Below are 14,670 nucleotides of genomic sequence, written 5' to 3'. Positions count from 1 at the left end.
TTGGTCTCCTCTGCTACAAGCTGAGAGAGTGAGCTTAAAGATTCCCTTCTCTTCTGATCCTGATGCTGCTGCACAAAACCCATTATTCAGTATTAAAGCCCCCAAGCCCTAACTCTGGGACTTGCCTTTATTTTTAATCTGTTTGTTTCTCCCTGTATTAGCTGTCAATAATGAATGACTCTGACCTCTCTGGTTGCAGGTTCGAATGAAGTCCATGTTTGCAATTGGCTTTTGCTTTACTGCCCTCATGGGCATGTTCAACTCCATGTAAGTATCAATTCTCTCTGGCTGCTTCCCCCCCGCCCCCCCCCCCTTCCCAGCCTTCAAAGTGAATGTATCCCATCCCCTCTCTCCTTTGCTACTTGGACTCATTCTACTGATGTTCATGGGATCCCACTGAGAGCTGCATCTAATTTGTATAAAATGGATCAAACTGCAGCTCTCCTTATCTTTGATATAGAGATGAAGCCAGCGAATCTGCAGGTCAATCATTGCTTCTGCTCAGCTCAGCATGGAGCATTGCATGCAGGGATTCTCTAGGCTGCACTTTAGCCACAACTGAGCATGCTTGCTGTTCTGGAATATGTGACCAGGATGAAAGTCTGGCTAATTCAGAATAGCTTTGCGGAGATCGGGCAGCCTTCTACAGTCTTCAGACCTTTCTATCACATCTGCATTGGCTATCTGTGTTGGCTTTTGCTTTGCTTTCTAAAGCAGTACTGGCTGTTTTTTTCCCCAAAAGCCGAGATTCTTAAAGAAAAAAGGTTTTGGAATTGACTAGGGTAATTACATAAGCTATACTTTTCATATATTTATATGTCTAAATAATTCTGTCAGAATATTTTGTTTTTGAGTGCAATACTAGAGCGATGCTTGAATTTTCTTGGGGGGAGCGACAAAACTCTTCGTCCTCCCTACCCCCCAAAACCAACCAAACAAAAATGCTGGGGGATTTCTGTCCACAACAATGGTGACAGTAATCCCATGGTTGGCCTTCAGATTTGTGGATGTCTCAAACTTAACTGGTCATTCACAAATCTACCCTGCCGTGCTTATCTGCTCATGTTGTCACCTTTCCCATCGCCAGTAATGCCAGCCTCAGCTCCTTATTTGTCCACCTTTCCCATAACCATCGTTGTGGTTTCTTCTGTGCAGCCGTTTGTATGGAGTACCCTCTCTGAACTGGACCATAAAGCCACTTTCCAGTCCCTCCTAAAGTCCCAACTCTGCCATGATTCTTACATGAAACTTAAAGGCTGCATCAGGAGCCAGTGAGGGGGATATCTGATGTACTTTGGGAAGGGTGAATGCAGCTTGTCTCAGATGTGAGCTCTTCAGGTTAGGAAATCTCACTATGTTTAGACAGTACCTAGTATATTGTGGGTGCTCTGTGATAAAAATAATGTATGTGAAGGGATCTTTCAGTCTGAGGTCAGGGGGGACACTTCCTGCTGTTGGTGAAGTGAAGTGAAGCGAAGCCCAGCCCTTTGTAATAGAGTTTGGGCATAGATGCCAGCACTTAAAAATGTTCTGCTAATGACAGTTTTGTTGTACTAAGGTCAGTTATAGTATAGCTTTAGGTTCAGAGCCAGATCTGTCACTCACTAGCATGAAAAGGTGGGTCCCTCCACCCTGAAGAGTCTGCCATTTCATTTTGTCTTCACAGCAGCAGGCAGACGGGTCTGTGCTGCCCCACTGTAGAGCTTTAACAAAAGCACTCTTCCTTCCATAGTGTCTACTTTGGCCCCAAATTCTCCAGCAATGCGCTTGCAGGACAAAGTATGTGCCTCTTTCCCTGATTGCTGAAGAACACTAGAGGCTGGAGCCCTTGCTCATCCACTGGGAGTTCAGTATGTTGGACAAAGAAGGGAGAGAGGCAGAAATACACACTTTGTACCATTCCCCTCACTGAGGCACTCAGCAGGGATCTGCTTCTTTTGAAGGGCCCAGGTTATGCTTACAAACAGCTCATTCTGGGTAAGTGTTGTTCTGACCCCTAACTCTAGGGAAGGAAAAGTCCCTGGGAGGTGCAGACAAACAAGCCCAATTAGAGAAGCAGTCAACCATCTGGAACCATCCCCTGCTCCTCCTATACATAGTTGGAAACTACACTACAAGGCCAGTGTTCCGCATCCATCTGGCAGAAGCAGTTGCATTCTGTGTGCTTTGCTTTAAGGAGGGCCTTGGATTCTGGTCCCAATTCTCTCTCTCTCTCCTCCCCCCCACCCCTGATCTCTCTGTGCAATGGTTTCATGTTTGTCCATCTGCTAAAACTACTTTTGAAGGTTCTTACAACTATGTACCATCCCACCCTAGAACCTACTGATGCTTGTGATTAAACTTTGAGCCTACTGTCTCTTGATGTGGTGCTGAAAGTTTCATTCTTGGTGGCCATCTTCTCAGTCTCTGGAGTACAGTCTGCTATGGCCAGCTTCCCCTGTACTGTATTCACATGGGCCCATTAGAACTTGGACCTCACTCAGTCTTGACTTTTAAAATGATCTTCTTTTAAAAAAAAAAAAAAAAAAAGTCTAAATCATGCTATGTTGTTGTCTCTATTTTCTAAAGCTATCGCAGGAAGGTGAAGCTGCACATCCCAGATGTCCAGAGAGCTCAGTTACTATTGAAACAGGACTAACCCTTTTAGCAAGTCCAAGAGATTGTCTGTAGCACTCAAAGAAAAATCTAAAGGTTTGACAGTTTTGGCTTAACGGCAATCTATGTGTCTAAGACTATGCTTCCAGTCTTATGGGCTGGCTAGTGTACCTGTGTGTGAAGGGCAGCTTCAGGGACTTGTCAGTGTCATGCCCTCATCTGAAATCTATAGGGCTCATTGGGGAGGGGGGAGAGAGCTGGTTGACATCTTCACCAATTGCTGTTCTCTTGACATGGTATCAAGAAGAGATGTTGGTTTCAGGAGGACAGTGTTCAATCACTGTTTAGCTGGGGTCCTCAGGCCACTTCCTGGGAAGTCATGGCTACTAGCCACCTACAGAGGTGTTCTAGATTCAGGGTTGAGAAGGAGGAAAGGGGATTGCTTGTGCTTGGAACAAGAGTCAGTGTATTGCTTTATTCACCCACTTCTTTCCCCCAACTGCTGGAGAGGCCAAGGCCTAAAGTTTGGGAGGAGAGGGACTATGGGTTGTTTGGAGTGAGCATGCTGTGTTTACCTTTGGACAATAGAATGTAGGCTGGCCATGTATCCCTTCTGTCAGCTACTGCCTAAAAGCCATGGCCATACAGCTAGGCAAATGACTCCTACAGAGAGGCTTTGTACATGCAACATATATATACAGAGAAAGGTAACTAGCCCCTTACTTGCTGTTGAAAATGGGAGCTGCAATACACAGTACAGGGATGGGAGGGACAGGTGCAGGAAGGCTGGCTTGAACACTAAAAGCAGAATGCCAGGTTGAGGATCTACCATGAGGATCCTGATTATCCATTCAGGGTAATCTTTTTTGTAGGTTGGTGGGATCCATGGAAAAGCTATCTCTGCTAGGGGTAGGGCAATCTGCAGGTGAATACTAGACTGGGATCCAGGCAGATAGGGGTATCTAGTGAGAGAAGTTACCTGCTGTGCCCCTTGGTTCTCTCCGGACACTAACATCTTACTCCATTAGTCCTGAATCATGCAACTCTGCCAAAGCAGCAAACCTTACAGAATTCCCTACAAGAGTGTGCCTTAAAACCTAGGTTACCTGCCAGAAGAGAAGGCAGGTACCTCAGGCTACCACCTCTGAGCTACTCTGTGTTCCCACAGCAGGAGTAATGCAGAATCCTAAAACACCGGGGATGTTACAGGGAGACAAACATCCGTTCCTAGCCCTTCTGCCAAACTGCCTGTGAGATGTAAGCAAAGTTGGCACATGTTAGAGCCATAGCTCTGTGTGAGTGCCTCTCCACAGGAAAGAATGCTCATTTAGGAGCTCTTGAAACCAGAAACACCTGTTAGAAAATGAACACTCAAGGAGAAAATAACATCAAACTCTGAGCACACACTGATGCAGCATGATATGCACACTGCTTCAAAGGGTAGTGTTGGCTGTCTGATTTCAGAAGCTGAATCTCTTCAGTCCGTCCAAATTCACACCATGTCTCCATATCCGGAATGTAGTACTGAATGCTTCCCAGCTCCTGGAGTTGAATAGGTACCTTGTGGGAATATACAATGTCCCCTGCTTCTGAAGAGTGAATGCAGAGAAGGAGCATTATATAAAAAGGAATTCTCTCCATGGCGGTTGCCCACATTCCTTTTGGTAACTGATAAATGTAACAAATCTGGGCGGGGGGGACAAAACAAAAAAAACAAAACACAGAGTTGGGCTTTAGTTTTTCTTCTGAAAGCTGAGCACACACCTCTAGTACAAAAATCCATGAGTCTGCATAAAGTAACTATATTACAACAGGCTGGTAATTGTCTCTTGACTCAAGTGTTACAGCGCTTTGAGAGAAACCTATGTGTGACTTGGTTTTAAATAGCAGGTGTCAGTACTTGAGGATATTGATTTAGAAAGTTCCTAGTCTGTGTCCCGCAAACCTTGGTCAGCAATTTATCCAACCAGTAATCATTGATAGGTTGACCTCCAGGAGGGACCCCTTGTCATTCCACAGCATCTGCTAAGGGAGGCCTGCACAGTCCATTCAGTGGATGGCAGGCCGCTGTGGTGCGTGGCCTTGAGGATGGGGTGTGTGTATATATTAGTCTGTCTAGTATTGTGCAAGTGAAGGTGGAGCCACATGACTTTTTTTTTTTTTTTTTTTTTTTTTTTTTAAGGCTTTTGACTTGATCTTGCATCTGGTTTTGTCCTCTTGGAGGCCTGTTTCATTTAAAACACTTAATCTGTTTTTCTGCAATCCAGGGACCCGATTACTGTCCCAGACTGAAGCCCTTCTCTAGGCTGGGTACTTGGTTGCCGTCTCACATTAAGTGATCTCTTCTCTTCCAGATTTGACGGCCGAGTGGTGGCAAAACTTCCTTTTATCCCCCTCTCCTACATCCAGGGCCTGTCCCATCGCAACCTACTTGGGGAGGATTACACTGACTGCTCCTTCATCTTCCTCTACATTCTCTGCACCATGTCTATCCGGCAGGTGAGTGCTGAGCTGCTTCCTATGGAGCGGGAATGGGGCAGGCATTGATCTGCCACCCGGTAAGAAGTAGCAAGTGCCCAATAACCAATTTAGCACATGTAGTCTGCCTTTGACCTAGGTTTGTTTGAAGCTTTCACATTGACCACTGGTTCCCATAGGCTTAGCTGTCAAAGGAAATGTAGTGCAGAAAAGTCTCACTTTGTATGAGGTCTTATCTCATGAGGGAGACCTGGCTAAAGTCAGCAGGATTGCTCCAGGACATTCCCGTGGAAACAGCTTCCACCCTGCTACCTGTCGCCAGGTAACTTTGTGGACTGACAGGATCATTTTTGGCAGGGGACCAGTTGCATGGTTCACTGACTTCACGGCAGGCTTCAGAAAACACCAGGATTACTAAGAAAAAGCCCTTACTAAAAACCTGACTGTACAGTCATTATCAGAAAGAAAAACACTCCTCCTTTAGTGTACTCTGAGGGTATGTCTACTTTGCATCTGGAAGTGAGCCATCTAGCCCAAATTCTCAGCCATCTAGCCCCCATGGTAGTGGGGCTTGGGCTAGCACTCTGAAAATGGTTCTGTGTAGATTTTGTGGCTTGGGCTCTGAAACCAGTGGGGGTGGGCTTGAGACCCTGAGCTGCAACATCAAAGCATGATCTACATGCTATTTTTAGAGCATTAGCCTGAGCCCTGCCAGCACAAGTCTGTGGACGCAGGCTGGGAGGCGCATTCCCAGATACGATGTAGCCTTAATGTAAGCTGCTCCAAAAGGTTCAATCCGTGTCCAAAAAATCTGCTGAGGAAGCAAGAAAGTCTGGGGTCAAACCTGCATTTTTCTCAAGTGCCTTATTCTCTTCCCTCCCCCCTTGCCTGATTAATACATGACTCTCTCTGAAGGCTGAATAGCTTTCCCTTCAGAGTATTTTCTGTTCCAAATCACCAGTGGGTGGAGTAATTTATAGAATGGGGGTCTGGTGTGACAAAATGCAAGGCCATGCTAGAGACCACTGTTAAGAATTTACCACCATGGTGGATTGTGACCCATACACAGGCCCTTCTGCTACAAGGCGGAACTGCTGGCCCTGAAAATGGGAAGTGTCTTCGTGGTTGGGAATAGCTTGCCACAGTGATGCCATCATTTTATCAGCTGCAGTGCACTGAAGCAGGAATAATAGTGAAGCAGCTGTTTAACTGACAGTGGAGCTGCTATTAGCACATGACTAGGTTGGATGAAGTGTCAGTCTGTGTCGGTTAGGACCGGTGGGACTTGAGTGCTGCTGAAAGTGTGTTCTGCTTGTTGAATTTCCCCCAGGGAGTGGGAAGAGGCTAATAGACCCTGGAAGCTGGATTAATGCTGATGCACTTAGCTGGTTCTCTATTTTTATCTTTCCTCTTGCTTTGGTTCACTTCCTGAATGCTTGCTGCTTATTTCTCCTTGATCTGCAGATCTCTGTTGCTTTTTCCTCTGGAGGTGCCAAGGGACTTAGAAACCCTTACAGCAGGTCAGGAGAGGAAATGATTCTTGTGCCAACTTCTAACAGAGGGGTCAGGATGGGCTTGGTGAAATGGCTCAATAATAGAATGAAAGCTCCTTTACCCCAAAATAAGTGCATATTAATGGATCAGACAGATTCTCTCCCTCCTTCCACAGCAGGATCCTGCATTAAATCAGATCTGTGTCCAGTCTTGCATGAAGGAACAAGGCAAACAAACTAGCAAAAGCCATCAAGTCCACTGACCCCTCATTAATGCTCTCAGCACAGCAGGTCTTGTTCAGTGCTCGTTCCCTGGCCTGGAACTAGAACAGCAGGTGCTGTTGTGTGTTGAGGGGTTTGTCTAGTTTTTGTGGTTTCTGTGTCACCCACTGGGAAGCTTTTGTGTTATTTCTACAGTGACTGCCCCCCAGCGAATCTCACACCAGATAGCCAGTGCCTTGCAGTACCCTGGGGAAACTCTCCTTGCCTCCAATCTGTGTTACAGTGGGGCTCTATGCCTTTCTATTCTGACACAAATAGACTTTCTTTTGCACCCCTGAAAGGCAACGAGCAGTGAGAGTGAAACTCAGATTGTGCTGGCTGCTGCATGTCTGCTTTGCACCAGTTGGATACTTGGGGAATTCAGTGGCTGAAAAATCCCAAGTGGCCTTTTTGTATGTTTTAAAATAAAAAATCCCATGGTATATTCCAGTTTTGACTATTTCCTGCTGTCACCTTCTGCGATGAAACATACTAGAAGCAGCACAAAATGAATGGCTGGGCATAAACACTCGGGTTTTCAATGCTAGGTATTCAGCTTGTTCAGTCCAACAAGCCTTCAGCCCTTTACTTGTCCCTGCTAATGGCCTGGTGGGGGTAGTAGCGCCATTGCCTTGGAAAGGATATTTCAGCTTCATATGCTGCAGCCTCTCTAGTGTAACACTTTTTTTATTCTCTGTAGAACTGATGTACTGTGTACTCCCAGCATTACATTAAAAGCGGTAGCTGCTCCTTTCACACTCAAGTCTTTACCTCTAAGCTGTAGTTTAAACTGGCCCCCATGGAGGTGGAAGGGCCCCCCTACAATCCATGAGGGCAATAGCCCAAGAGAAGAGCTGCAGAGAGGTGGGGCCCTGGAATTAAATAGTGGGAGAACAGGGGAAGATCACAGAGTCCATTGGGGGGGAGGAGTATAGGAGAGAATCCCTAGAACTCATTAAATTGAGGCAGAGCCTAGATTTAGTTCAGGGTGTGGGTGTCTCAGTCTGCTTTGTGGGAGGGAGAGGACTAATTGGTGCAGAGTGACCAAGTGCCACTGATTTAAACAGGCATTGCTTATGGGGTGGGAAGTGATAGCACAGCTACTCTTCACCTAGGCTGATAGTCCTCAGGCACGTGAGGCTTGAGGAAACTCCTCAAGACCTGGCTCGACTGCTTTTTGCCTGTGACCTGAGGCCAGCATCTCCTGAAATATCCAATTTGCAGTGAGTAACTTCCTCTGCGCTGTTCCCATCTCCCCCTGCACGTAAATCCTGTCCAGTGGTTCCTTGTGCCTTCCTGTTTGGAGAGAGGGCTGCTGCTGAGAGAGGCTTTCTACAGGCCATTGAGCTGCTGCCTTTCAGCTGGGGAAGTCTGCTGCTGAATTGGGAGTGATGAGGAATGTCAGTTATATCCTCTGCCCCTCCTCCTGTTAGTGCTCTAACAGCCTTCACCTGTCCTGTTTGTTGCGTAATAAACCTTTATTACACAGAGGCTTGCCAATATTTAGTTTCCTTTTCACACATCTTTGAATTTTAGACCTGTCCTCTTCCTCTACTCAAGATGTGCTCCTGGTGGTAGAGGGGGCCAACGATTCCCCCTGCAGACAGGAGAGGGAGCACATCTTTCTTTCCCACAAACTGTCCTGATTGTTGTGGGGCAGTAGGTCAGTTCTGATTAGTTTTCTTCTCCTAGGGCACTTAAAAGTTTTGCGCAGAAATGACATCTGTTCGCTCTGCACTGATTGTGGGGTGGAAAGGATTCAAAGGAAAAGACAAGGGGTGGGATGGACTGGTGTAGTACAAATGTTCTTGCTCCCCTGCTGCTGTTTTCTTCTGCTCCCATCGGTAACAGTGTGCTGCCCAGAGTTGTCCTTCCTTTAGAAAGGAAGAGTGTGTGCTATGCTGTGGGGACGCAACATGGTGCAGGCCTCCATAACGCTTAGTCCTGGCATCAGTGTCTGGGACCTTCTGTGCAATTTTAACATCACTGTCTTGCAAAAGTTATTTATCAGCATAATGCTAGCTAGCTACATGTCTGCTGGAGAGAGAACTTGACAATTGTGGGAGAGGAAAGGCTGGCCAGAGAGTGTGTAGCATTCTGATTGGTTATAGTCAGCTCAGGTCAACGTGTCTGTTTGCCTCTACTCTCATAATCCCTCCTCCCACCAGTGAGATCTGTCTGACCAGCTAGAATGTACAGGGCTGAGTGATGGCATCGACAAGAGTCGGGAGCATGCAGTGCAAGCTTCCCCCATTGCTCCGATAGTAACTTTGGTCTTGAACAACTATGCTTCTGCTCTATCAGCGCACCTCGGTCCTGATCCTGCAGTAGCCCCTACTGGTCAATCGAGTCCCTTTTGAATAGCTGTTCCCTTTTCTAAGTTCACCAACATTTCCTGTTACAAGGCCCTATTTTTAGTTATTGATAAGCTGGTCAGACTTTAACTCTTTGGGCTGAAATTTTCCATGCTATTAGTTACCTCTGGCAGTGCAAGTGGCAGAGGTCTGTGGGTCGGATCTAAAGATTCCAACCTTGCTGATGAACCATGTGGGCATCAATATAATGCCACATGACGGAATCTGTTTTTTCAGTTTGCTTTTTTAAAAACCCAGGAGATTACACACAGGTTTTTGTGTTAAAAGAACATTATTAAAGTTGCTAATCCAAGCACTCAGAAGTTAGGAAATGCCAGAATTAAGGTTGCCTGTGCATATGCATTATGATACAGCCTTTAATCACATGACCACACACAGTTTTTTTCCACAGGATGCTGCCTCATTCAGTGAACAGGATGGACAGTGCTCACTTCATTAGCAACTACTCACTATGTTTTCTTCTCATCATTCAATGGGTGGCCCCAGGCCTTGGTTAATCTCACTAGTCAAACCCTGCTCTGAAGACAGAACAGTTAATCTCCTCAGGGGCTTTTCTGTCATGCTCAACACTACACTAGCTTTGTGCCTAATAAACATTACTGATCTTATTTTCACAACACTCTTGTGAGATGAGGGGGTATCAGCCCCATTTTACAGATGGATAACTGTGGCCCAGAGAGATTAAGATAAAAAGTATTCACTAATCTTAGGTGTACAATTTGAGATGTTGAGGACCTGATTTGCAGAGTACTTAGCATTATAGGGCTTTATATGTTCAGAGCACAGCTCCCAGTTATTCAGATGCAGCTACGAGTGCTCAACGTATCTGCAAATCATAAGAACGGCCATACTGGGTCAGACCAATGGTCCATCTAGCCCAATATCCTGTCTCCTAACAGGGGCCGATGCTAGATCCTTCAGCATGAATGAACAGAACAGGTCAATTTTTCAAGTGATCCATCCCCTTTTGCCCAGTTCCAGCTTCTGTCAGTTGGAGGCTTTGGAACACCCAAAGCATGGGGTTGCATCCCTGACCAGTTTTGCTAATAGCCTTTGATGGACCTATACCCCAGGAACTAATTCTTTTTTTTAACCCAATTATCCTTTTGGCTTTCACAACATCTGGCAACGAGTTCCACATGTTGACTGTGCATTGTGTGAAGAAGTACTACTTCTTTTTGTTTGTTTTAAACCTGCTGCCTATTAATTTTGTGGGTGAACCCTGATTTTTGTGTTAAGTGAAGGGGTGAATAACACTTTTTTTTCCCCCCGCACACCATTCATGATTGTATAGACCTCTATCTTATGCCCCTTAGTCATCTCTTTTAAACTGAAGTGCCAGTTTTTTTTTTAATCCGTTCTTAGATGGAAGCTGTTCCATATTCCTAACTAATCCTTTTTGTTGCCCTTCTCTGTACTTTCTCCAGTTCTAATATATCTTTCTTGAGATGGTGTGATCAGAACTGCATGCAACATTCAAGGTGTGGGCGTACCATGGATTTATATAGTGGCTTATATTTTCTGTTGTCTTATTTATCCCTTTCCTAATGGTTCCTAACGTTCTGTTAGCTTTGACTGTCGCTGCACATCAAGCAGATGTTTTCAGAGAACTGTCCATAATTACTCCAACATCTCTTTCTTGAATGGTGATAGCTAATTTAATTTTGTATGTATGGTTGGGATGTTTTCCAATGTGCAATGCATTGCATTTATCAATATTATATTTCCTCTGCCATTTTGTTGCCCAGTTACAAAGGGATCTCACAAAACTGGGTATCTCTTTGCTGTCACCTTTGGACTTCACTGCCTTGAATAGTTTTGTATCATTTGCAAACTTTGCCACCTCTCCGTTTACTTCTTTTTCCAGATAATTTATGAATATGTTGAACAGCACAGCTACCAGCACAGATCCTTGGGAGACCCTGCTATTTACCGCTCTCCACTGTGAAAACTGGCCATTTATTCCTACCACAGGCCTCAGGTTGGGCACCCAGTAAATGAGGCATACACAATTAGTGGCTGTTTGTGAAAAAGCTTGGTTTAAGTGACTTGTGCAGCATCACACACGAGCTCTGTGATAGAGGCAGAGATAGAGTGCAGTTCTGCGGGGCAGCATTCAGCTGTCTTAACCATGAGAATGTCCTTGTCTTCCTTCAATTTCCTGCCTTATTCACTACGTGCCTTCCAACTTCTGCAACAAATGAAGTAGACAATAGTCTTGTGCACTACACAGCCCTGATTGATCCCCAGAGCAGGCTGGAAAAAATACTATGTGATCCTATAATTAAAGATTGTGTCGTCATTATGCATATGCACAAGGGGACCAAATTAAGGTTACACTGACAACCTTAATTCTGGCATTTCCTAACTTCTGGGTGCTTGACTTTGCAACTCTAATGTTCTTTTAACATAGTTTTGTGTGTAACTGTAAAAAGTTGAATGTTTGCCATCCGCAAATGCTATAAAGCTGCCGTGACTTCCCTTTAACCTCCTTTCCCTTTTTAATTGCTTGTAATTCTTACATATTTATATTTGGGCTGAAATTTTCCTTACCCTCTGCCCAAAAGTGACTGCTGTCTTTTGTGTGTAAAATTTTTGATTCTCTGCTCTGTGAATGTCAAAGTAGTGGGGAAGTTCTCTGTATATTCCACTTCGAAGCACAAAAATCTCATGACTCTAAAAGGTAGAAGCTGGAAATTTCCTAGTTGGCTTGTGTTGACAATCTTTTTGAGGAAGGCGTTCAAGGGTGAAGAAATTCTGTTTAGTAGTTTATCCTCCTTTGCTTCGTGCATATTCAGATTTTCCATTTTGTCCTTCCAGCACCATTTAGGCTTGCATCATTTAGAACACTGGTGTTGATTATAGTGAAGGATGCCCTCTGCTTATATCATGCTTCTAACACTATCCAGTGTTGAAACTAAATAAATGTAGTTTAATTGAAGTGTGCTGTTTTTAACATAGCTTCACAAAAATCTCAGTACAATACTAATCTTTAAGCATTCTGCTATGAGTATGACTTTCCTTATGAAAGTGCTTGGCTTTTGTGGGGTTTTTTTTTTTTTTTCAATCTTAATGTTCCATTAACACTAGTGTGATGTTGTATTAAAACACTATGTTCCGATGTTCAAAAATCTAACCAATGGATAAAGGCAGAGATAAGGTCATCTGCACAAATTTATTTTTGTTGATAGGTAGGTATACTGTACCATGTGTCTCAGGAGAGAAAGCACTGTTTCCTACTCTGAAACCTATCATTAGCACAGAAATCAGCTGTGTACTCAGACTTTTGGCAGGAGCTCAGCAATTCCTCTGGTGGCCGGGTGGGCAGCCCAATTCTGATTGTATTGTGTGGGATCCTTCCTGTCTTGTTTGAAGATTCTCGGGCTCTAATTACAGCCTCCCTTGATGGTGGTTTTTGGAATGCGTGAAAACAGCGGAGTGCTGCTCCTAGATTTTCTGCCTGGGAGCAGAGAACAGGAAGCTGCTACTGCATATGCACTGTAGTTGAATTGCAAAGATATTTAATGTTACCATCTTAATTTAAAGAAAACAAAATAGGCAAAGGCTGCAGCCTGCAACAAGAACTCTATTACCTGCCCATTGGCTTTATGACTTATGTAGGTGAAGATAGAATTGAATTGCAGCCCTGCACTGAAACCCACTCCAACTGTGGGGAAACTTGATCAAGAAACACACTCTGGAGCTTAGGCCCACCTCTAATTGCAGTTCATTATGCATATAAATCACTTAATCTCTATGGACTGCATTTTTTCCTGGCCCTTTTGTATGGTTTCAGATATATCACATATATACATTGGGTAAACTGAGTTGTGAAACCCTGGAGGTTGAAGTTAGAGAGGTTTGCCACTGGTCTAAACAGAACCAGGATTTCACCTGTGTATTGGCTTCCTTCTCACTATACCACCATCCCATCATTCTGTTTTTCATTTTCACAGAATATTCAGAAGATGCTTGGCCTGGCTCCTTCGCGGGCTGCCACCAAGCAGGCAGGGGGCTTCCTCGGCCCCCCTCCTCAAGCTGGGAAATTTTCTTGAAGTATAGTCATGCACCTTTCACAGCAGCTCCCATTGATGTCAATATCGAAGACAGACTGCCCTTGGTTTGTAACAGGAGCGGATTCCACAGCAGGCTTTCTATTCATTTGAAGCAGCATTGGGATGGGTACTGCCTTCACGGAAGCATCTTTGTATTTGGAGCGTTCTACAAGCAGCCTGTCACAATTGAAGCAAAACTCCTGGCAGATAACGTGAGATGTGTTTTGTGTGTCTGTGTAATAAATGATTAGGCCCCTTGCATTTAAAATGTAGTCACCTAATCCCATTGCAGGGACAGTGGAACTATCTTGCTTTATAGAACTACTGTAAAGATAATAAAACCTTATTTGGAGCCATGATAGGGAACCTGTAAAATAAACAGATTTTAGAAAGTCCTGCATCATCATGCTCTAGTACTGATTGTGTCCCTGTTCTCTTAGACAAACTGGCTAGAGACTTCTGTGTATTAGGAACCCATCTATAGGGAAACTAGGCATGTTCAGTTCTAGGCTATGAATGGGAAGAAAAATACATCTAAAGCTGGAGTTTGTTTCCTCATTAGTGCAGTACCCAGGCCACAGTGCCATGTTGCATAGCACCAACAACCTCTAACTGCTTCTGAACATTCCTTCCCCTCCTCCTGAGAAGCTCAGCTTGGTAGTGGTTTATGTAGCATTACGGTGCCCACATTCTAGCTGTCTGCTTAGCTGGAATCTGTTCAATTGCAGTCATAATTTAAAACAAACAAGGCCTTTAGTCTTACCTTGATTAAACAGTTACATAATCTCTTGTTTGTTGTATGCCAATGATACCATCTGCAATTACCCTTTACTACCTAAGGGTTACAGTGTACACACACAGCATGTACCAAACATAGAATGCTGCTGTGCTATTCACTGTACTTCTAGAACTGAGTGATCGGTTTGCATGTCTTAAAGGCCTCTAAATTTGTTACCAGTCAGCCATATGTTCTCAGTTCAGTTCCCTGTGCTATTTCTACATTGCCAGATATTTACCTAGCTTAGTCGTATTAGCTGGAGCCCAACTCGCTTTGTTTATGAGGGGACTTAAAAAATAAATCTTGAAGCTAAACTTTTATCAGGGTCACTATAGACAGAGTTCTAGAATGGCTGAGAGGTGGAATTGCCTGAAGTATCATCGCTGTACTTGTACCCTCATAAATTCTAAACCACTGCAGAGGATGGAAGTCTGCACCTGTCTTTGGAGGCATTTATGTTACACCATAGTACCTGTGCACTAACAACTGAACTAAATGTGATATGTGCTTGGTTAAATGATGTGCTCGACATAAATTCAAGACTGCCTGTATGTGGCAACATGGGGCATATTCACTGGATTATTTTAAATAGATAATGGGAGAGTTCTGAATAATAAACCCTGCCTTGAATCCTA

The 14,670-nt window shown here is 44.4% G+C and overlaps 1 protein-coding gene across 2 annotated transcripts in view; it reads left to right on the top strand.

Annotated features, from left to right (window-relative positions):
• TMCO1 (transmembrane and coiled-coil domains 1) overlaps positions 1-14,670 on the top strand; it is a 27,849-nt gene extending 13,179 nt beyond the window's left edge. Inside the window, exons 5-7 of one of the 2 annotated variants that reach the window (XM_073356389.1) lie at positions 200-267; positions 4,950-5,094; positions 13,159-14,670. In XM_073356389.1, coding sequence (XP_073212490.1) covers positions 200-267; positions 4,950-5,094; positions 13,159-13,257 — 312 coding nt within the window. In that variant the 3' untranslated portion in view covers positions 13,258-14,670. Of the gene's footprint in view, positions 1-199; positions 268-4,949; positions 5,095-11,069; positions 12,081-13,158 lie in introns of those variants that run through there. The other variant, XM_073356390.1, reaches the window with a different exon arrangement.

This window comes from Lepidochelys kempii, chromosome 8 (genome assembly GCF_965140265.1).
Source record: "Lepidochelys kempii isolate rLepKem1 chromosome 8, rLepKem1.hap2, whole genome shotgun sequence".
NCBI lineage: Eukaryota > Metazoa > Chordata > Testudines > Cheloniidae > Lepidochelys > Lepidochelys kempii.
This window is presented reverse-complemented; position numbering and strand designations above follow the sequence as displayed.